Raw genomic sequence first — 23,593 nt, forward strand, 5'->3', positions numbered from 1 at the left:
CTCAAAAGCATATTAAAAGTGCTAACTAAAATTTGCTCAATGGAAGGATTACATTTTAGTCTTGGAATGGTAAATGGTAATGGGGACATTAGAATGTAATATGAGGATTAATAGTAGTAAAATTTTACCTTTTAAGTTTAGGAAGATTTATGTTTACTTTATCTTTTTAAAGGAAAACCTCAATTGCTATTGACACAATCATTAACCAGAAACGTTTCAATGATGGATCTGATGAAAAGAAGAAGCTGTACTGTATCTATGTTGCTATTGGTCAAAAGAGATCCACTGTTGCCCAGTTGGTGAAGAGACTTACAGATGCAGGTAGTAAAAGAAATTTAGTCCTGTTGCTATTATCTCAAGTCCTATTACTGCTATTGTAGAATAGCTTCTCCTTAATGATGATATATTTTAATTATTCCCTAATGAGCTGAACTTTTAAATACAAATCAGTAAGTAAAATAATATAAAACACTAATACATTTAAAGGTTTTGTTGGTTTCTTTAAAGTGGAAGCTGTTTGATTCTAATTAACTCTTTTTTGTTTGTTTGTTTGAGACAGAGTTTCACTCTTGTTGCCCAGACTGGAGTGCGATGGCACGATCTCAGGTCACCGCAACCTCTGCCTCCCGGGTTCAAGTGATTCTCCTGTCTCAGCCTCCCGAGTAGCTGGGATTACAGGCGCATGCCACCACGCCCGGCTAACTTTTGTAATTTTAGTGGAGACGGAGTTTCCTCATATTGGTCAGGCTGGTCTCGAACTCTTGATCTCAGATGATCACCCGCCTTGGCCTCCCAAAGTGCTGGGATTACAGGCGTGAGCCACCGCACCCAGCCTGATTAACTCTTAATAGTAAATACTTCTGGCACTTGGGTAATTTTTATAGTAGCCTCCAATTTAAAATCACAATATTGATAACATTGTAAAACATAAAATGTATTTTCTCCTCAGATGCCATGAAGTACACCATTGTGGTGTCAGCTACAGCCTCGGATGCTGCCCCACTTCAATACCTGGCTCCTTACTCTGGCTGTTCCATGGGAGAGTATTTTAGAGACAATGGCAAACATGCTTTGATCATCTATGACGACTTATCCAAACAGGTCAAAGGAAATGTATTTTTAGAATCTACTTATTTGTACTGCAGTGAAAGTTCACATATGCAACTTCTATTTAATAGGTCAACTTCACAAACCTATTCTGTACCATAGGCTGTTGCTTACCGTCAGATGTCTCTGTTGCTGCGCCGTCCCCCTGGTCGTGAGGCCTATCCTGGTGATGTGTTCTACCTACACTCCCGATTGTTGGAGAGAGCAGCCAAAATGAACGATGCTTTTGGTGGTGGCTCCTTGACTGCTTTGCCAGTCATAGAAACACAGGCTGGTGATGTGTCTGCTTACATTCCAACGAATGTCATTTCCATCACTGACGGACAGGTATTATATTATGATTAAAATAAATGTAAAAAAAGATTTGGATAATTCTAAGGCATTGGTTTAGACTAATGGTATATTAACTGATTTGCTAAATGCATTTTACTTTTTATTATGGAACATTTCAAATACGTAGAAAAGTTAGCAGAATGGCATGGTGAAACCCAATGTATCTGTCACCCAGTTATTTCATAGAGTAGTGTGTTTCATTCTTGTTTCATTTTTAACCACTACTGTTCTCCCTTTTAGATAATTTTGAATCAAATAGAAATTATATCTCTTCATTTGTATATATTTCAGTATAAAGATGTTGACTATTATGTTTTTTTCTCATCTCATGCACATCTCCTAATTGCAGCAATAAAACATACAGGTCTGTTCAGGTCATGAAAGATTGGGGGACTGACGCTTTGTATTGTTAGGTTTTGAGTTTCAGCTTTTTGACATAATGACAGATTTGAAGATAGCTGATTTCTTACTTTAAGCTTGCTAGCATGCGTATTTCTTTACCTTATAGATCTTCTTGGAAACAGAATTGTTCTACAAAGGTATCCGCCCTGCCATTAACGTTGGTCTGTCTGTGTCTCGTGTCGGATCTGCTGCCCAAACCAGGGCTATGAAGCAGGTAATTTTGCCTCACTTGGCAGGAAGGGGGCTATCATTAGATTAGCATCTTAAAGTATTCATATATTAACTATATTTGTATAGTGCTCTGTGTCACTGAGTTACAGTACATTAATTTCTGTATTTCAGGTGGCAGGTACCATGAAGCTGGAATTGGCTCAGTATCGTGAGGTTGCTGCTTTTGCCCAGTTTGGTTCTGACCTCGATGCTGCCACTCAACAACTTTTGAGTCGTGGTGTGCGTCTAACTGAGTTGCTGAAGCAAGGACAGTATTGTGAGTTGTTCTTTTCTTCGTTTGGTCAGGTTCCTATTGTGTATCAAGGTCTTCTCAGGCCCACAGAGCTACATCACATATCACAGCCTGTACTATGTGTTGTTATCTGTTATCTTTCATCAAAGGCACTTGTACTTAAACTACATTTGTTTTTTGATTTTTGATTTTTTTTTTTTTTTTTTTTTTTGAGGCGAAGTTTCATTCTTGTGGCCCAGGCTGGAATGCAATGGTGCGACCTTGGCTCACTGCAACCTCCACCTCCCGGATTCACGCGATTCTCCTGCCTCAGCCTCCCAAGTAGCTCAGATTACAGGCATCAGCCACCACGCCCGGCTAATTTTTGTATTTTTAGTAGAGATGGGGTTTTACCATGTTGGCCAGGCTGGTCTTGAATTCCTGACCTCAGGCAATCTACCCTGTCTCAGCCTCCCAAAGTGCTGGGATTACAGGCGTGAGCCACCGTGCGTGGCCCTGTATTTTTTTTTTTTTTTTTTTTTTTTTGAGACGGAGTCTCGCTGTGTCGCCCAGGCTGGAGTACCGTGGCACGGTCTCTGCTCACTGCAAATTCCGCCTCCCGGGTTCATGCCATTCTCCTGCCTCAGCCTCCCGAGTAGCTGGGACTACAGGTGTCCACCACCACACCCAGCTAATTTTTTGTATTTTTAGTAGAGATGGGGTTTCACCGTGTTAGCCAGGATGGTCTCAATCTCCTGACCTCGTGATCCGTCCGCCTCGGCCTCCCAAAGTGCTGGGATTACAGGCGTGAGCCACCGCGCCCAGCCTTGTTTTTTAAACAGAGACAGTGTCTTGCTGTGTCACCCAGGGTTGAGTGTATTGATGCCATCATAGCTTACTGCAGCCTTGAACTCCTGGGCTCATGCAGTCCTGCAGCCTTAGCTTCCTGAGTAGCTAGGACTACGGGCATGCACTACCATGTCTGGCTAATTTTTTTTATATTTTGTTAGAGACAAGGTCTCACTGTGTTGCCTAGGCTGGTCTTGAACTCCTGACCTCATGCCATCTTCCCACCTCCCAAAGTACTGGTATTACAGGCGTGAGCCACCATTCCCAGCCCCAAACTAACACCCTCCCTCCCTCCCTCCCTTCATCCCTTCCTCCCTTCCTTTCTTTTATACAGAGTCTCCCTTTGTCACGCAGGCTGGAGTATGTTTTTAGTAGAAATGGTAAAACCTCTACTGTTTTGGCCAGGCTGGTCTCGAACCCCTGACCTTAAGTGATCCACCCACCTCAGATTCCCAGAGTGCTGTGATTACAGGTGTGAGTTACCACACTGGGCCCAAACTACATTTCTTATTGTCATTTGAATGTAAATGATAGGGGCTTCACAACCAGGAAAACTGAAGTATAATGTCTGCCTTTCAGGAATTAAGGCTTGTTAGATTCCCCTCCCCCACTTGGCTATATGAATGTGTAATTTGGCAGATTTAAAAGAAAGTTAATATGTTTTTATTTTGTCAAGTGATTTCAGCAAAATATTTATACCAAAACAGTATTAATACTGTCAGATTATAAACAGTGCTTATGGACTATACTGAAAGATTGTACTTCAAGCCTTGAAAATATAAGAACTGTTTTCTGTCGGGGGAGGGAGGAAGGATTATTAAGTGGAGCTCTCGGTCACTGAGATTGTGAAGAATAGATAATTTCAGGGACATGTTAGGAATTGGAGAAAAAGTAAGTTTTCCTGACTTTGGTAACATGGCATTCATTTCTTTGAGCAACTCACTTGGCATTCTTTTTGTATCTTTCCAGCTCCCATGGCTATTGAAGAACAAGTGGCTGTTATCTATGCGGGTGTAAGGGGCTATCTTGATAAACTGGAGCCCAGCAAGATTACAAAGTTTGAGAATGCTTTCTTGTCTCATGTTATCAGCCAGCACCAAGCCCTGTTGGGTACTATCAGGTATGAATGCAATTGTTGGCCTGTTTTGTAAAGTTATGTTTAAGATATAAAGTTAAAATTATTTTCAAATCTGTAGTTAGGCTAGTCATTAAAATTTTGTCCAGGTCAGAACTTATGACCTGCTTTTATTTCCAAATAGGGCTGATGGAAAGATCTCAGAAGAATCAGATGCAAAGCTGAAAGAGATTGTAACAAAGTTCTTGGCTGGATTTGAAGCTTAAACTCCTGTGGATTCACATCAAATACCAGTTCAATTTTGCCATTGTTCTAGTAAATTAGTTCCATTTGTAAAAGGGTTACTCTGATACTCCTTATGTACAGAAATCACATGAAAAATAAAGGTTCCATAATGTGTAGTTGTTTCTGTCATTTGTTATTCTTTAAAACCAAGATCAAATTGAGAAATTGGTAAACATGCTTCTTGATATATTTTACTTGAATATTGGTACAGTCAACTGGGGTAGATAATTCAAGGCTGAGCTCTTTAAGTTTCTTTTTTCTTTCTTTTGAAACAGAGTCTCTGTCACCAAGGCTGGAGTACAGTTGGCACCCTGTCGGCCCACTGCAACTTCCATCTCCTGGGTTCAAGCAGTTCTCCTGCCTCAGCCTCCCAAGTAGCTGGGATTACAGGTGCCCGCCACCATGCCTGGCTAGTTTTTAAATATTTGTAGTAGAGACGGGGTTTCACCATGTTGGCCAGGGCAGTCTCGGACTCCTGACCTCAGGTGATCCACCTGCCTTGCCCTACCACAGTGCTGGGATTACAAGTGTGAGCCACCACACCTAGCTGCTCTTTGTAAGTTTCTAGAATGCTTTGTGTTTAGAAAAATTCCTAAACTTGATGTATGTGGCAGGCTGACAATACCGAAGAGCATAGCTGGCTTCTCTGCCCAGAGGGTGTACCTGCATAAAGAGGTACTGTAGGCAGGAAAATAATACGACAGTTAAAATTCCTGGGGAAATGAAAAAATCTGCTGGGAACAAAAGCTGAGAAGATAGAATGCATAGGATTATGAAAACTTGGTAGTATCTCTTGTTTGTTTTGAGACAGGGTCTCTCCATCTCTCACCCAGGCTGTACAGTGGTGTGATCTCAGCTCACTGCAGCTTCTGCCACCTGGGTTCAATCGATTCTTCTACCTCAGCCTCCTGAGTAGCTGGGGTTACAGGCACATACCACCATACCCAGCCAATTTTTCTATTTTTTCTAGAGAGAGGGTCTTGCCATGTTGGCTGATGATGAACTCCTGGGCTCAAGTGATCCTCCTGCCTTGGTCTCCCAAAGTGCTGGGATTTACGGGTGTGAACTACCACGCCCGACCATCTTTTAATATTTTAAGAGCTACTTTATTTATTCTGTTACTAACTTTTCATAACTTTTGCTCATCCTTACTGCGTTTTTTTTTTTTTTTTTAAACTGATTTATGTATTTATTTTTTTGAGAGAGTCTCGCTCTGTCACCTAGTCTGGAGAGCAGTGGTGCGATCTCAGCGGCGTGATCTCAGCTCACTGCAACTTCCACCTCCTGGGTTCAAGTGATTCTCCTGCCTCAGCCTCTGGAGTCTCTGGGATTACAGGCGCATGCCAATACACCCAGCTAACTTTTTTTTTGAGACGGAGTCTCGCTCTGTCGCCCAGGCTGGAGTGCAGTGGCCAGCTCTCAGCTCACTGCAAGCTCCGCCTCCTGGGTTTATGCCATTCTGCCTCAGCCTCCCGAGTAGCTGGGACTACAGGCGCCCGCCACCTCGCCCGGCTAGTTTTTTGTATTTTTTAGTGGAGACGGGGTTTCACCATGTTAGCCCATGTTAGGATGGTCTCGATCTCCTGACCTCGTGATCCGCCTGTCTCGGCCTCCCAAAGTGCTGGGATTACAGGCTTGAGCCACCGCTCCTGACAATTTTTTGTATTTTTAGTAGAGACGGTTTCACCATGTTGGCCAGGCTGCTCTTGAGCTCCAGACTTCGTGATCTGCCCGCCTTGGCCTTCCAAAGTACTGGGATTACAGGTGTGAGCCATCACGGCCGGCCTACTGATTGATTGATTTATTTACTTTTAATTTTTCATAGCCTTTGCTCATTCTTACTGTGTTAACCTTTTTTTTTTTTTTAATTTATTTTGAGATGGAGTCTCTCTCTGTCACCCAGGCTGGAGTGCAGTGGCCCGATCTCGGCTCACTGCAACCTCTGCCTCCCAGGTTCAAGCGATTCTCCTGCCTCAGCCTCCTGAGAAGCTGAAACTACAGGCACCCACCACCATGCACTGCTAATTTTTGTATTTTTAGTAGAGACAGGGTGTCACCATATTAGCCAGACGGATTTATAAAGGCTTTTGTCTGTAGGGATCATGCATGGTCATGTTCTAAAATATTTTTCCTAGGGTTCCCCCTCCCTTGCCATTTAATTTTGTTGATGGAGATTTGCTATACCGAAACTTCATTTTTATCCATCACTTGGTCTCCAGTAAGTCAAAATATATTTACATATATGGGTTCCAACATCTTTGGCAGGAAAGGGAGAGCCCTTAAAGTACTCATAAGTCCTTTTCAGTACTTAGAGGAACACTGAACTCGATAGCAATTGGTCATTTCTGATCTTGACTCTTGCTTTCTAGCTGTCTACTCGAGAAATAACTTCTGGATCTGATTTGCCTTTTCTGGAATAAGGAAGTTACTTTTAGTTAGAAGGTTCTGCACATTTCGAGGTGTTTTTTGTTTTGTTTTGTTTTTCTGTTTGTTTTGGAGAGTTTCACTCTTGTTGCCCAGGCTGGAGTGCAGCGGCACGATCTCAACCCACCACAACCACCGCCTCCTGGGTTCAAGCGATTCTCCTGCCTCAGGCTCCCGAGTAGCTGGGATTACAGGCATGCGCCACCACGCCTGGCTAATTTTGTATTTTTAGTAGAGATGGGGTTTTTCCATTTTGGTCAGGCTGGTCTCAAACTACTCACCTCAGGTGATCCACTGGCCTCCCAAAGTGCTGGGATTACAAGGGTGAGCCAGCGTGCCCGGCCTGTTGGAGCATTTTATACCTAGTGTCAGTGGTGATTACTACGGAGAAAAATACTTTTGAGTGGCTAATGGATTGGAATTAATTTATTACTGGGAATATGTATTGTTTGTTTGTTGACTGTATCTCCTAGCCCACTCCTGGCACGTAAATGCTCAATAAGCTTCTCAAATGAAGATAACTATGTTTGTCTATTATAAATCAAATTCCAATTGTTAACTACTGGTCCGGTCTGATATGATTTTTTTTTTTTTTTTTTTTTTTGAGACGGAGTTTTGCTTTTTGTCACCCAGGCTGGAGTGCAATGGCGCGATCTTGGCTCACTGCAACCTTCTCCGCCTCCTGGGTTCAAGCGATTCTCCTACCTCAGCCTCCTGAGTAGCTGTGATTATAGGTGTGCACCACCATACCTGGCTAAGTTTTGTATTTTTAGTAGAGACGGGGTTTCACCATGTTGGTCAGGCTGGTTTCAAACTCCTGACCTCAGATGAACCACCCGCCTCGGCCTCCCAAAGTGCTGGGATTACAGATGTGAGCCACTGCGCCTGGCCTCGATGTGATATTTTTAAAAAATATGATAGCCCAGGTACAGTGGTTTACGCCTGTAATCTCAGCACTTTGGGAGGATCACTTGAGCCCAGGAGTTTGAAACAGGTTGCAGTGAGCTATGATCACACCACTGCATTCCAGCCTAGGTGACAGAGTGAGACCCTGAATCTTAAAAAAAGTTGTGCTAGGAGACTTCAAGATCTCCCCTAAAACTGCATAGTCCTTTCCCCGGTGCCTTTGCTGAGCTATAGAATCCAGCCCTTTCTGTTACAGCAATGAACCATGAGATTGAAATACTGCTTTTTACTAAGTACTTAGAGACTAATGACATAGAAGACCTCATAGGCACCTGGCTGTTTTTACTAGGCAGGCCTAGATACACTGCCAAATGGTCCTTCTATGTGGCAACCAAGTGACTGTTACAAAATTGTGTCTGTGTGCATTTATCTTATCACTGGGGGTGGTGAACGTTTGAGAAGGCTCTTGACCTTTGAAATACGAAGTTTTACGGCTTTCAGACTTGTTTTTTAAAAACTGTTAACTATAAGGTCTTGTCTTTTTTGCTCTCCTGAAAGTCTCTTAGCGTCTCAGCTCTATAATCTGTGATTGCAAGAATATTAAGGTAAGCATATCTAAAGTAGTGCTTAGTTCAGCTATTAATTGAGCATTACCTATGAGATGAACACTTAAAAAGGATTCAAAGATGAGTAAGAGACAAAAGGACTCCATCAGCAACTTACCTAACCTAGGAGTAAGGAGGAGGAGGGAGAACGAAAGACCAATTTATCATGACTTGTAAATACTATATAATTGCTACATAGAGATACAAATAAGATGGAGTAACCACTACAAAGTGCCATTTGGATTAAAAGATCTATGTTTAATGGTAGAACTAGGAAGGGATTTATGGAGGAGTTGACTTTTGGCAAGAGTTACAAGGCTGCCGGACTTGACTGACTTTATGAAAATACTCAGACCTAAAGAAAAATTGAAAGAATAGTACAATTAATATCCATTTACCCTTCTTCAGTATACACCACTTGTTAATATTTTGGTGCATTTTCTTTTATTATTTTTCTGGTGAATCATTGGAGAGTAAGTTACAGACATCTTGACACTTCATCTCAAAAATTTCAGTCTTGGCTGGGTGTGGTGGCTCATGCCTGTAATCTTAGCACTTTGGGAGATCGAGGCATGTGGATCACATCAGGTCAGGAATTTGAGACCAGCCTGACCAACATGGCAAAACCCCATGTCTACTAAAAATACAAAAATTAGCTGGGTGTGATGGCGGGTGCCTATAATCCCAGCTACTTGGGAGGCTGAGGCAGGAGAATTGCTTGAACCCAGCGAGTAGAGGTTGCAGTGAGCATACCACTGCCTGAGGGAAAGAGCGAAACTCTGTCTTAAAAAAAAAAAAATTCATTCTCTTGTACTCTAGCCTGGGTGACAAAATGAGACCCCCTCCCCAATCTTTTTTTTTTTTTTCTTTTTCTTTTTATTTTTTTTTTTTTTGAGACTATAGTCTCAAAAAAAAGACGGAGTCTCGCTCTGTCGCCCAGGCTGGAGTGCAGTGGCACGATCTCTGCTCACTGCAAGTTCTGCCTCAGCCTTCTGAGTAGCTGGGACTACAGGCACCCGCCACCTCGCCCGGCTAATTTTTTTGTATTTTTATTAGAGACAGGGTTTCACTGTGTTAGCCAGGATGGTCTCGATTTCCTGACCTCGTGAGATCTGCCTGCCTCGGCCTCCCAAGGGGCTGGGATTACAGGCGTGAGCCACCGTGCCTGGCCGAGACCCCCCATCTTAAAAAAAAAAGAAAATTCAGTCTTTGTTTCCCAAGAGTAAAAACATTCTTCTAAATAACCACAATACCATTATTATACCTAAGAAAATTAATTCAGCAATATGCACTTCATATTAACATTTCCCTAATTGTATCCCAAGCTTTTTTTTTTTTTTTTTTTTTTTTTTTTTTTTTTTGAGATCGTGTCTTGCTAAGTCTCAAACTCCTGGATAAAGCAATTCATCCACCTCCCTCTGAGTACTTGGGACTACAGGCATGTGCTACTGCCCCTGGCACCACTGCACCCGGCTTCCTAGAATCTTACAATGGTTATCTTTTTAAAACCAGAGTTAAAGCCACATTTACCTATGACATTTACTTTGTGTGTTTTAGTCTCTTTAAGTACAAATCTTTGAATACCCCATTCGTTGTCTTTTGTTTTCCATGACTGAATTTTTTGAGGAGTCGACTAGTTGTCCTACACAATACCACATTTTGAATTTGATTAGAGATTTAGATTCAAGATAAAGATTTTTGGTAGGGACACATGTGACAAGATACATTTTTTTCTTTTGTAATAAGTATTCTTTGGGGTAATGCTTTGGGATTTGTGAATATCTTGTTCCCCAAACACATTTTACTGAATGGTATAGGGTATATTCGATCCTTTCCTGAAGTAGTTTTAACATTGGGAGTTATAAAATGGTGATTTTATACTTATTTTCTCCATTTAATGGCTGCATTCTTCTCAAAGGAAAGCTTTCTTGTATCAGTGTAGACTCACAGGTTTTTAAAAAATTCAGTGTATTGCTGGGCACGGTGGCTTACGCCTATAATCCGAGCACTTTGGGAGGCCAAGGCGGATGGATCACCTGAGGTCAGGAGTTTGAGACCAGCCTGGCCAACTGGTGAAACCCCGTCTCTACTAAAAATACAAAAATTAGCTGGGCGTGGTGGCGGGCGCCTGTAATCCCAACTATTCGGGAGGCTGAGGCAGGAGAATCACTCGAACCCAGGAGACAGAGGTTGCAGTGAGCTGAGATCGCACCACCGCACTCCAGCCTGGATGACAAAGAGAGACTCCATCTCAAAAAAAAAAAAAAATTCAGTGTATTATAACATCAGTTAGATTTTGACAGCAGAGAATGAAAGTCAAGAGCATTCTTGACCTAGGTAGACCTAGCTGCATACACAAAGGAATGAAAGTAGGAACATAGTTTATTTTGGGAACAGTGACTTAACCTGCTTGCAGTATATGGATTATATGTGTTAAAAGAAAAACTTTTTAGACAAACTTAACAGAGTTTAATCAAGCAAAGAACAATTCTTGAAGTGGGCAATCCCACCAGGTCCAGAATAGGTTCAGAGCAACTCCAGTGCTGCTGCATGGTCAGAGACAATTTATGGGCAGAAAAAGGAAAAGGATGTAACAAAATGGAAGTGAGGTACAGAAACAGCTAGATTGGTTGCACCTGACATTTGCCTATTTGAAACGATTTGAACAGTTGGCTGCCTGTAACTGCTTGATGCATGGCTGCTGTGATTGAAACTCACGTACTTGTTGCAAGAGTAGGTTATAGTCTGTTTACACATCCAGTTAGGTTACAACTCATTATGTATGGAGAATCTTAGGTCAAACTTACGTATGGAGGCAGCGTTAGCCTAAACAATTTCCAATTACCCTCTTGTGGTCAACCTTTTAAAACTGACATTTCTCAAAATTGAGATGTTGACCAAAACTTTAGGCATTGGTGTCACTCTGTCACCATTGTAAATGTATTTATTTGGTCTCAAATCCCACTGGGGAAGAGCGAAACAGTGGGCTTTGTAAGGTGGGTACAAGGATTACTGTTCCCACCTTACAAAGGTGGTTTACTGTTTTGTAAAGGTTAGAGAGCAGATGAGACTTCTTATGTTGGAATCTCGTGTTTTCAGAAGCCGAAACAACGACAACAACAAAACCCCCGATCTGTTGTGGGATATATCCGCCTCCTTTAAAGTTTCAGTTGTATTATGTCGCATTTAGCATGAGTTACTTCATTTTGGTTTGGTCTGGTCTTTTAGGACGTAGTGCACGAGCTCAGTCCAAAACAATGGCCTCCTATAATTTTGTTTACAGTTCCCCCCTTTTGGTCAGGTTCTCACTTAGGTGACAGTGTGACTAAAACATAGGGTGTTTAGTGCCACTCCCAGTTACGTTTTGGGTTTCCAATCTCAGCACATCATTTATAGGTTACAGTGTTCTGATGGTCACATTTATTTTTTTGAATATTTTCTCATTCCAGTCAAAGGCCATTTGACATTCTGTGAATGGCTACATGCAAACATTGAAAACTTTTGAGAGAATACAGCACAGCAGGGAGACTACTATTATGACTATCAGGAGAATAATACCAATAATTTGGGGTAAGCTCCTTACCCAGGGGCGCCATGAACCAAACTAAGTAAAATCAAATAGATCAAAGAATGAGCCAAATGAAGAGTCCACTCATTTTAACCAAGCAACCTGTTTGTTAATCCTCTGCAACTGAGTCTCTATAATGCCTGATGTATTCATCCATGTGCAACAAGAAGTGTTATCAACTGCACAGATTCTTCCCTGTTCAGCCGGTAGGTAGTCTAGAGCAATTGTGTTATCTAGTACAACTTAATTTTTTTCCTAACCACTAGACTACTAGAGATCTAGTACAATTTATTTTATTTTTGAGACAGGATCTTGCTCTGTAGCCCAAGCTGGAGGGTAGTGGCACAGTCATAGTTTATTGCAGCCTCAATCTCCTGGGCTCAAGCGATCCTCCTGCCTCAGCCTACCAAAGTGTTGGGAATACAGGCACGTCTCCCCATGTCAGGCTAATTTTTTTTATTATTATTTTTAGTAGAGATGAGGTCTTGCTATGTTGTCCGGGCTGGTCTGGTACTCCTGGGTTCAAGTGATCTTCCCACCTCAGCTTCCCAAAGTGTTTGGATTACAGGCGTGAGCCACTGCTTCTGGCCTAGTACAACTTTAGAAAGATAATTGAAAGAAGTCTTTCGTCTAAACATAGCCTTTGCGGTAGCATTTGCTATAGAGCCTATTATAAATGATACATTTTAAATCATGGCCTCATTTACATTTACTCCAAGCCATGGAAAAAGGGACCTAGTGAATAATGCCCATACAGAATGGTGACAATGTCCTCTTTAACCTATGATGTAAGTTAAGAGAGTGGACCAATGTTGTATTTCTGACTGATGATGGGACAACAAATATACCATTAACATTCCTAGTTCACATTGGCCCTTTGTCTTCTATCCATCAAGGCATAAAGTTGCCCATGTATAAAGTCGGCTGCAAATTCTTCCACAAAAGTATACCCCATGGGGTGCACAAGACCATTTTTCCATCATAGAGACATAAGCAAGAAAAAAGTTAATAGCTAAGAGTCATATGATGGCAGAGAAGTCTTGCTCTGTGATCTTGGGAAGGCTATCCACATCTAGGATGCCATCTGTCTCTGGGGAGAAATTTACCTAGTTAGCTTTACCTTAAGATTTTCATTGGGTGTGTACAGTTGTAAGAGTCTGAAGTCCCTTCTAAGTTGTGAGATTACAGATCTAAGGTTTGAGGTCCTGAAGTTTGGCTGCAGTGTGTTTGGAAAGGGAAGTCTTTCTCTGATGGTTTCCAGAAGACCCAGTGTCCAGGTTCTAGCTCATAAAGGGTTTGATTGTCCTCAGCTGATGGATCATGAAAAGCTTCCTTTACATGAAAAGCTTCCTTTACATAGTAAAAACACATTTTGGCAAAATGCATTAAAGCCTCGCAGCATCTAGTTTTATCAGAGTTTAGGAGCTGAAGATACACAAGTTTCTATTATTAGGAGCATAGGCCTTCCAGTGATTATTTCATAAAGGGTCAACTTCTGTTTTCCACTGGAAATGGATCTGACTGTAATCAATCTGCAATATCTTTGACCAGTTGATTCAATCAGCTTTGTATACTGCTTTTATTTTATTCATTTATTTATTTTTTGGAGATAGAATCTCTCTGTCACCCAGGTTGGAGTGTGGTGGTACAATCTTGGCTCACTGCAACCGCCACCTCCTGGGCTCAAGCAATTCTCCTGCCTCAGCTTCCTGAGGAGCTGGGACTACAGGTGCCCACCACTGTGCCTGACTAGTTTATGTATTTTTAGTAGAGACCAGGTTTTGCCATGTAGGCCAGGCTGGTCTGGAACTCCTGACCTCAGGTGATCCACCTGCCTTGGCCTCCCAAAGTGCTGGGATTACAGGCATAAATTACAGCGCCTGGCCTGTTTCCTTTTTTTGGAGATGGAGTCTCGCTCTCTTGCCCAGGCTGGAGTGCAGTGGTGTAATCTCAGCTCACTACAACCTCCACCTCTCAGGTTCAAGCAATTCTCCTGCCTCGGCCTCCCAAGTAGCTGGGATTACAGGTGCACACCACCATGCCCAGCTAATTTTTGTATTTTAGTAGAGAGGGAGTTTCACCATGTTGGCCAGGCTGGTCTCGAACACCTGACCTCAAGTGATCCACCCGCCTTGGCCTCCCAAAGTGCTAGGATATACAGGCGTGAGCCACCATGCCTGGCCTGTATAGTGCTTTTATATCTGTAATACTTCATCTAGCTGTTTTGCAGCTTGTCCAGTGAAACAAGTACCTTTGTCACTGGTGATTTCTCTGGACATGCCCCATGAGGGAGAGATATTTCCTAATAACCCTTTAGCTACTCTTATAGCATCAGCCTTCTTGCATGGGAAAGCAGAAAAGAACCAGAAAATGTGCTCTGAAAATGGCAATTCAATGAAATCCCTCTGTAAATGTTTAGCCCCTCAGGTAGCAGAAATGTACCTGAAGTTTTGATTGTCTTCCCAGGATTATGGGATGGATGTAACAAACCAAATATTGGTCATAAACCATTTTAGTGATTTAGGACAGTCACCACACACACACACGCATACTCGTTATTTGGATTATTTTAGCCCTTCCATAATGATCCGTAGATTGAAGAGCTTTTAATAATGGAAGCTTTAAGGACTCAGGGAAGACCAGGTGGCCATCTAGGCTCTCCATGAGTCCATGCTTAACACTGAATTTATATCCTTTTTTAAAAAATTTAAAAATATTTTGTATAGCTGAGGTCTCACTATGTTGCTCTGCCTGGCCTTCAGTGATCCTCCCACCTTGACCTCCCAAAGCAGTAGGATTACAGGCATGAGCCATCATACCTGGCCTGTATCCTCCTAAATACCAATTTTGTTTCTCTAATTCAGGTGCATAGAACTATTTATTAAATGGGCTATCATAGGTAATATGATTTGGACCATAAGTGTTCATTCAAATTGCATATATAAACAATTTCAGTTTTGACTAATTTGGCATGAAAATATGGCAAATTATTTTCTTGATATTCAATTAGTTTTTATCCTGCTTGTATTACCAGTTTCATAAACCAGGCAGTCTCTTCATTAGAGTTCTGAGACTTCTTATCCAGTCCAAATAATATGATCCTAAGTTACCGGAAACCTGTATTCAAGAGTGCTTGTCAAGGTCAATTCCATCCTTTTCATGAATCTCTTTGAAGACACACTTTAGGATTTTACTTGCTTGCAAAGAGCTTTTAGAAAATGCATTGGATCTAAGCACTTAACTGTGGAAATGACTTGAAATGGTCACAGTTAAACACACAGTTGACAAATTTGGTTATTTCTGTGCCTATAATAATTTAAAACAATTACCATAATTACATGATAACATACCAAGGCATATGAGAATTTTAGGGATCTAAAATAATTTTGGAATATGTATAACAACATATCCATAAAAACGTAACTCAAGGAGACCAGCCTGACCAACATGGTGAAACCCTGTCTCTACTAAAAATACAAAAATTAGCTGGGCGTAGTGGCATGCACCTGTAGTCCCAGGCTGAGGCAGGAGAATTGCTTGAACCCGGGAGGTGGAGATTACAGTGAGCCGAGATCATTGCCACTGCACTCCATGGCACTCCACTGCATTCCTGCCATGGAATTTCTAAGTGGCATGGCTAGTTCACTGTACCAGGGCATTCTGACAAGAGTATGGGTTCCTCCCCAAAGCAAAACCTGGACTTCAGCTAGCAGTGTTAATGCTGTGCGTAGGTGACCACTGATGGGCAGAGAGGAGACACAGCAGTGCCTCACAGATCTGAGTTGCATGGGAATCTCCATTCAGACCCAGGGTTGGGGTCTGGGTTAGGTAGGAACTCCTGCCACTTGGTGACATGGCCTGAAATAGGGCTCCGAGATTAGGTTGTAAAAATAACATGGCCTCTGCCTGAGTTTCCTTCTCTCTCAGATCCCTTGCTCTGGGGAAGGCAGGTTGCCATGTTGTGAGCAGCTTTATGACAAAGCCCATGCCACTATGACGTTTACCTTAGGCAAACAGCCAGCAAGCAGCTGCAGACAACCACAGGAATTAGCTCGAAACGGATTCTCCAGTTCCTGGTGGGGCTCAGGCCTACTGCAGCCCCACTGACAGCCTGCCTACCACTTCATGAGTTACCCTGAGCCAGACTCACACAGTTGTAAAATCCCTAGCCCTGAGAAACTGTGGGCAATAATAAATGTTTCTTGTTTTAAGCTGCAATTTCTGAAGTAATGTATTTTGCAGCGGTAGGTAATGAGTACAGGTTGGGTGGGATGATTTCTTACTTTTTGAAGTCAGCAAGTCCTTGTAACTACGAGATAGGTTGGACTGCTCCGAGGTTCTTCCAAGTCACATCTGTGTTGCACTGATCCTGGATGGGGAAGGGATTTTAAACAAAAGAAGCAATGGAAAAAATGACAGAGGACGTCAATACATAGAGTTGTATAAACATGAAAACTGGGCCCCGCAAAATCTAATTAAATACAAATTAATTTAATTCAGTTAAATCAATGTTTATTGAGCACCTATGATGTGCTAGATAGCGTGCTAGGCCGTGAAATACAGAGCAAGACATGTTTGCAACAAAAATGGCAAATTGGTTAAAAAAAAAAAAGGAACACGACTTTTCACTGGTCCAATGGTAGTGGATTATCAGAGCTTATTAATATTATTGTCACTAAAGTTGATGTACAGTCCCCCACTACTAAATTTGATTGGCTTTAAAAAAAAAAAAAAGAAAACTAACAAAACTTCTAGAGATAAATTTGGACAAAGGACAAGGACAATTCCCAAAAGATGGCATAGCCTGAAAAAACATGCATATGAAAAACCTGATCAAGTAGTGATAAAAACCATGCAAATTTACAGCACTAGAACGTTTCCATGATCATATAACAAGGATTATGAATGATGTTATCCAATGTTTCTGGAAAGGCAGGGACACCATTGTACACTACTGAGAGTATAGACTGAAACAACTTTTGTGGAAAACTATTTGGTAATATATTTCAAGAACCTTAAAAATATTTATATTCTTTAACCTGTAATTCCACTATGAGTAATTTTCTTTCTTTTTTTTTTTTTTTTGAGATGTAGTCTCACTCTGTCACCCAGGCTGCAGTGCAGTGGCATGATCTCAGCTCGCTGCAACCTCCGCCTCCCAGGTTCAAGCGATTCTCCTGCCTCAGACTCCCAAGTAGCTGGGATCACAGGTGCCCACCACCACACCTAGCTAATTTTTGCATTTTTAGGAGAGGCAGGGTTTCACCATGTTGGCCAGGCTGGTCTCAAACTCCTGACCTCAAATGATCCACCCACCTCAGCCTCCCAAAATGCTGGGATTATAGGCATGAGCCACTGCACCTGGCCTCCACTGTGAGTAGTTTTAACAATGATTTGTATAAAAGATATTTATCACAGTAATATTTCCAAAAGCATTAGGGAAATGCTAAGTACATATTGGTATATCTGCTTGATGGGAAGTTATGCAAAAATTAAAAATGATATTGATGAGTTTTCTTTGGGTTTATAATAAACTCACAGAGTATAAATTCTAAGGTCCAGAAGGGCATGGGATGAAAAGTAGGGCTCTCTTCTGCTCTCTTTCTCCTATCTCTCAGGCCCCAGACCCCCACTTCAGAGGGGACCATTGAAAGTGTGTGTGTGTTCTTTTTTCTTCTCACTCTAGTCATAGCTTGTTTTGCCTTTTGTTTTTTACTTATTAATATATCTGATGATTGTTCCATACCAATACGCAAAGAGCTTCCTCAATTTTTATGCCTAAATATGACTTCGTTGGATCAATATATGACAATATATTGAGCTAGTAATCCATGGATGGACATTAATTATTTCAAGTATATTTTTCCAAAATAACCACACTGCTATGAATAACTGTATTATATTTTACTTTGCATATGTAAGAATATACTTGAACGGTAGGTTTTTTGACATGGACTCATTGGGTCAAAAGGTAGGGGCATTTTACATTTTGATCACATGGCCAAATTTCTCTTCACCGATATTTTTATTTTATTTTATTTTGAGATGGAGTCTCGCTCTGTCACCCGGGCTGGAGTGCAGTGGTGCAAACTTGGCTCACTGCAACCTCTACCTCCCAGGCTTAAGTGATTCTCCTGGCTCAGCCTCCCAAGTAGGGGGGATTACAGGCGCTGTGCCACGTCTGCCCGGCTAAGTTTTGTATTTTTTTGTAGAGACAGGGTTTCACCATGTTGGCCAGGCTGGTCTTGAACTCCTGACCTCAAGTGATCTGCCCACCTCGGCCTCCCAAAGTGCTGGGATTACAGGTGTGAGCCACCCCACCCAGCCCTTCACAGAGATTTTCAATTTTTACATGCAAGATTGTCTGCTTATAAAGTGGCCAGCCCTATGTTCTATCAAACTTTTTGTTAGAAAAAATATATTTAGTGATTTTAGAAAATACTTATGAAATATTAAGTTAAAAAAGCTAGACTCAACATTTTATATACAATAAGAACTTACTCATGCAAATATATATTGTTGAAAGAGATTATGCCAAAATACAGTGATTATCTTAAATGTATTATTTGTCTTAAATGTATTAAATAATTTCATAATTGCTATAATAATATTGTTTAACTTTGTTAATGTCTTAATACGTTTTCTGTTGCTTATAACAGAGTATCTGACATTGGGTAGTTTATAAAGGAAAACAATTTGTTTCTTACAGTTATGAAGGCTGAAAAGTTCAAGGTTGAGGAGCTGCATTTGTGAGGGCCTTCTTGCTGGTGGGGACTCTGTGGCACAGGGCATAACGTGGCAAGGGGGTTGATCATGCTAGCTCAGGCCTCTCTTCCTCTTCTTCTTCTTCTTCTTCTTCTTTTTTTTTTTAGATGATGTCTCACTCTGTCTCGCCCAGGCTGGAGTGCAGTAGCGCGGTCTTGGCTCACTGTAGCCTACGCCTCCTGGGTTCAAGTGATTCTCCTGTCTCAGCCTCCCAAGTAGCTGGGACTACAGGCGTGTGCCACCACGCTGGCTAATTTTGTATTTTTAGTAGAGATGGGGTTACATCATGTTGGCCTGCCTGGTCTTGAACTCCTGACCTCAGGTGATCCACCTGCCTCAGCCTCCCAAAGTGCGGGGATTACAGGCATGAGCCACTGCACCCAACCATCTATTCCTCTTCTTGTAAAGTATAAAGCCACTGGTTTCATCCCCTGATAATCCATTAATCTACTAACCCATTAATCCATGAATGGGACTAGTGGCCCTCGTGACCCAATCGCCTCTTAAAGACCCTATCTCTCTCAAAACTGTCTCATTTCAGATTAAGTTTCAACAAGAATTCTTGGAGGGGGCAACATTCAAACCATAGAATTTAGTAAAATATCCTAAATATACCCCTTGGATATAGCACACACTTTGTCTTTTTACTCACAATACCTGCCCCAGAGATGAACTTAAATGTTTGAGGAATGAAGAGTATTTTCCAGCAGCGAGGATGACCATTTACAATTACAAACTTTGTCACCAGATGGCGGAAGCGAGTTAAAATTCAGGGAGCTTAGGGTCTGAGTCGCGAAAATCAAGCACAATGTACTGTGAGAGCTTGTGAAACGTTCTAATAACTTAACAATTATACATGTATTAAACATGAAAATGTGACAATTAGAATTGCATCTAAACTATTTTCCAGAATATTTAAAACTTCTAGGAAAAACCTTAGTGGTGTCTCCAACTGTCCCGCTTCTGTGTCCCCAGTTAGTGCCATTTCTTACCTCTGCAGTTAAGCCAAGATTCCTACTGCCTACCATGTCCTCTGCTGCCCCTTGATGGTTCTGCCAGGCTTCTCTGCCTTCCTTCTAACCTCACTGCTTTCAAAGGATATGAGCAAGTAGGTAAATGAATGCATCCCTTGGAGATGCTTGGTGGCTGGAAGCCACCTCTCCGTCTTTGCAGTTGTGGATGACTTTATTGGGAGTTCATCTGAGTGGCGCTGGCGGCAGTATTATGGAGCAGAACTTGTTCGAGGTGCTTCACATCACTCTAGCAATTGCCCTTTCACTGTGTCTGGGCGTAACTAGAACCTGCTCCAGGGGTGAACGCTTGCTTCTCCAGGCTGGGCTGGTGCCAGTCTTGGCAACCTTGACCTTTATCCTCCCCTCCTTGAGCACCTATTCCTCTGTCCGGGATGGATCTGCCCCAGGAAGGATGTCTGTCTTTGCCTCTGTTTAGAAGGGCAGAGCTCTAACCTTGAGCTCTTCATCCCTTAAATAAACTGTGATCTTGGGCAAGTCATTCAACCCCTCTGGGCCTCAGGTTGGGCTTGGGGCCTGTCATACCAGGGAGTACTTTGTCATAAGCCCTGCATTACTATTAAAAGTAATGGCAAAAACCGCAATTACTTTTGTACCAATCTAATACAATGCAGAGAGGGTTTTTTTTTTTTTTTTTTTTTTTTTTTTTTTTTTTTTTTTTTGAGACGGAGTCTCGCTGTGTCGCCCAGGCTGGAGTGCAGTGGCCGGATCTCAGCTCACTGCAAGCTCTGCCTCCCGGGTTTTTACGCCATTCTCCTGCCTCAGCCTCCCAAGTAGCCGGGACTACAGGCGCCCGCCACCTCGCCCGGCTAGTTTTTTGTATTTTTTAGTAGAGACGGGGTTTCACCGTGTTAGCCAGGATGGTCTCGAACTCCTGACCTCGTGATCCGCCCGTCTCGGCCTCCCAAAGTGCTGGGATTACAGGCTTGAGCCACCGCGCCCGGCCAGAGAGGGGTTTTATTTGTGAGGGTGGAAGAGTGGAGGGAGAAGAAGGAATCTTGGGCCCCTCTTGCTGGGGTGGAATGGGCAGGGAAGGGTCGGGAGTCAGAGAGCAGCTAAGCTCCTGGAGGTCCTGTTAGGACACCACAAAGTAACCAGAGTCAAGGGGAAACAGCAGCGATGACCTCTCCATGACATTTTAGACTAAAACGTGACCCCATTCATTAAAAACACCTGCAACATCAAAAAGTAAAATAAAAAATGAAACGTGCCCCAGGGGAAGATCTGCAGCAGGTGCCGGTGGGGCCCGCCGTGACCCGCCGTGACGCCAAGGCGTCTACACCTTTAGCAACTGCGGGCGTTGTGGGCTCCCAGGCCTTCTGGAGCTTACACCGGGTCCTTGCGACCACCATCTGATCAGATCCCTTCTATCACCCCGCAGAGCCTGGATTTCATTCGGTCCAGGGGGTCTTGTGCGCAGGAGCCCAAGCCAGGACCAGTTATTTCCAATCCTCAAAGGCTTCCAGGAGGAGGCAGCTAGCTTCGGGCTGATATATTGATCGTCGCCTGACGCTGTGGGGCTTTAAATGGGCCTGGGTCCCGGCGCTGGCTGCAGCCCCTGGCCGGGTGAGCGCCACGGGTCCCGCCCAGGTCCCGCGCGGGGAGCGCAGAGCGCAGACCGCGGCTATCGCAATCGGGAGTGGTTTAGGACCCGGGGGCGGCTTCCCTGCGCGAGTGTGGAACGCCGAAGTTGAGCCTGCGGGGCAGCGGGCAGTGGCAGTCAGGCCTCCCCACGCGGTGCCACCTGCGGCCCGGCTCTCCTCTGCGCCCCCACTCTCGCCGCGATGACGCGCTCGCTGTTCAAGGGAAACTTTTGGGTAAGTTGCGGGGCCGACAGCGGATCGCGGGGCTCTGGGCCCGGCCCGGGCGGGAGGCCAGCGCGCGTGCCCGCGAGTCCCGGGGGCTCGGACTCCAGGGCCCACCCTCTGCCGCCCGCGCCCCCAGCAGCACGTGCTCCTGAGGACACAGAGAGCCGGGACACCTTAGAGTCAGGATATCAACCCCTCCTCTCACAAGCGAAGAAGAGACCCTTAGGGAGGCGAGACCCGTCCAGGGACAGTCTCTGCCGGCCCCTGGAGCTGAGCCATGAGAGGATTTGGGAATCTGGTGTGGGGGCTTGTGAGCTTTGCCGGGTTGACAGCAGCAGCTGTCCCCCGGGATCTTCTTTTTCAGGAAACGTACAGCGTAGAGGGCTTCCCTTTGCTGGAGCTTGCCCTGTCCGACAGCCCTGTTTCCTGAGTTCCCTCCCCAAGCCATTGCCCCAGCCCATCCGTTCCAGGTCCCACAGTGGGCTGATGGTGTGGGAGACCCTATGAGCTGCAGGGGGTACCCCAGCCCGGTAGGGCCAGCCCAGCCTGGAGGAAGCAGGTCTGCCTGTCCCCCTCCTCTGTCCAGTCCTCTTCCCTCTGTCCTCTCACTCCCCAGGTGCCCCTCAAGGTCCATGCCCCCTCATTCAGAGGAGCTGTCCTCATCCCTTTAAGACAAGAGCAGGAGGCCGCACACCTCAAAATTGCCCACAGCTGCCAAGGGGCCCTGACTCCTTATGTAGGCTCCTGCTTGCCTCCCACCCAGGTAGCTTCACAGCTGCCTAGATGGTCCCTCTACCCTACATGGGCGGCAGGGTAGAGAAACCTGCCTGGGGACCTCAGGGACACAGTTTAGACTCTGCCTGTGAGTCCGTTCACTGGAGTTTGTGAGGTCCTCCTGGGGCACTGCTCACCCTAGGGTGCAGGGTGGTGGCAGCCTCACAGAGGAACCAAGGGCACCACAGCTGGCTCTCACAAGAGGCCTGCGAGTTTTTCAGGTAGAATGGAGGACGGTGGAGTCCCATGGCAGGCACTGTGGGAAAAAGGCTCTGTATAATGCAATCTGGGGAATGAGATGTGGGCCCCAGAAATAAGGAAGTCAGCAGAGGAACTGGTTTGTGGAGACAGAAGGAGAAGGAGGCAGATGTGATACTAATAGTATGTAGTTCAGGCACAGTGGCTCTTGCCCGTAATCCCAGCACTTTGGGAGGCCGAGGTAGGAGGATTGCTTGAGGCCAGGAGTTTGAGACCACCCTGGACAACATAACCAGACTCTGTCTTTCCAAAAATATCTTAAAAATTAGCTGTGCATGGTGGTGCGTGCCTGTAGATACAGCCACTTGGGAGGCTGAGGCAAGAGGATTGCTTGAGGCCAGGAGTTTGAGGTTCCAGTGAGCTATGATCACATCACTGCACCCCAGCCTGGATGACAGAGTGAAACCTTGTCTCAAAAACAAACAAACAAACAAACCCAACCAAACAACACAATCCTCAGTATTTAGCCATAGTTGTAGCACTGGCAAGACCAAGGCCAGGAGGGTGCTAAGCCCCTTCCCACCAGCCTCCACCTCTCAGCCCCATGCCAGGGATGCTGGATATGGGGAGGTCTTAGTGGAGAGGGTGACAGGGTGAAGACAGGGTTCCAGGCTGCAGAGTTTGTAGTATTTTAATATCTGCACAGCCAGTAAAACATGTCAGTGAGGACTCTCTGATGTCTGGTGGGTGACATGCCGGGTTTGAGGGGCTGGTGGAGATGGCCCCGCACCTTGGGAAGGATGTCCAGTTTTGAGAGCTCACCTAACAGTATGAAGCCTCTGAGGTGGGCTGCCCGGGTTTGAATCCAGTTCTGCCCCTTACTAGCTAGGTGACCCTGGGCAGCCTGCTTCCACCCCCAAGCCTCAGTTTTTCCGTACATAAAAATGCGGATAATAACAGTGTCTACTCCATAGGACTGTTGGGAGGATTAAACTTGAGAGTTTAGTACCGTACTTGACAC

The 23,593-nt window shown here is 44.0% G+C and overlaps 3 protein-coding genes across 4 annotated transcripts in view; 2 read left to right on the forward strand and 1 right to left on the reverse strand.

The window, feature by feature from the left end:
* ATP5F1A (ATP synthase F1 subunit alpha) overlaps window positions 1-4,609 on the forward strand; it is a 541,488-nt gene extending 536,879 nt beyond the window's left edge. For both annotated transcript variants that reach the window (XM_050767964.1, XM_050767963.1), the window contains 7 exons: window positions 173-321; window positions 950-1,101; window positions 1,210-1,434; window positions 1,949-2,056; window positions 2,185-2,329; window positions 4,103-4,253; window positions 4,393-4,609. In XM_050767964.1, the coding sequence (XP_050623921.1) occupies window positions 173-321; window positions 950-1,101; window positions 1,210-1,434; window positions 1,949-2,056; window positions 2,185-2,329; window positions 4,103-4,253; window positions 4,393-4,474 (1,012 nt within the window). In that variant the 3' untranslated portion in view covers window positions 4,475-4,609. The remainder of the gene's footprint in view (window positions 1-172; window positions 322-949; window positions 1,102-1,209; window positions 1,435-1,948; window positions 2,057-2,184; window positions 2,330-4,102; window positions 4,254-4,392) is intronic.
* HAUS1 (HAUS augmin like complex subunit 1) overlaps window positions 1-23,593 on the reverse strand; it is a 983,957-nt gene that overhangs the window by 38,460 nt on the left and 921,904 nt on the right. The gene's annotated exons all lie outside the window — the stretch shown is intronic.
* PSTPIP2 (proline-serine-threonine phosphatase interacting protein 2) overlaps window positions 21,352-23,593 on the forward strand; it is a 96,683-nt gene continuing 94,441 nt past the window's right edge. Inside the window, exon 1 of the mRNA XM_050767977.1 lies at window positions 21,352-21,609. Coding sequence (XP_050623934.1) covers window positions 21,577-21,609 — 33 coding nt within the window. The 5' untranslated portion in view covers window positions 21,352-21,576. The remainder of the gene's footprint in view (window positions 21,610-23,593) is intronic.

The sequence above is a fragment of the Macaca thibetana genome, chromosome 18 (assembly GCF_024542745.1).
Source record: "Macaca thibetana thibetana isolate TM-01 chromosome 18, ASM2454274v1, whole genome shotgun sequence".
NCBI classification, from domain to species: Eukaryota; Metazoa; Chordata; class Mammalia; order Primates; family Cercopithecidae; genus Macaca; species Macaca thibetana.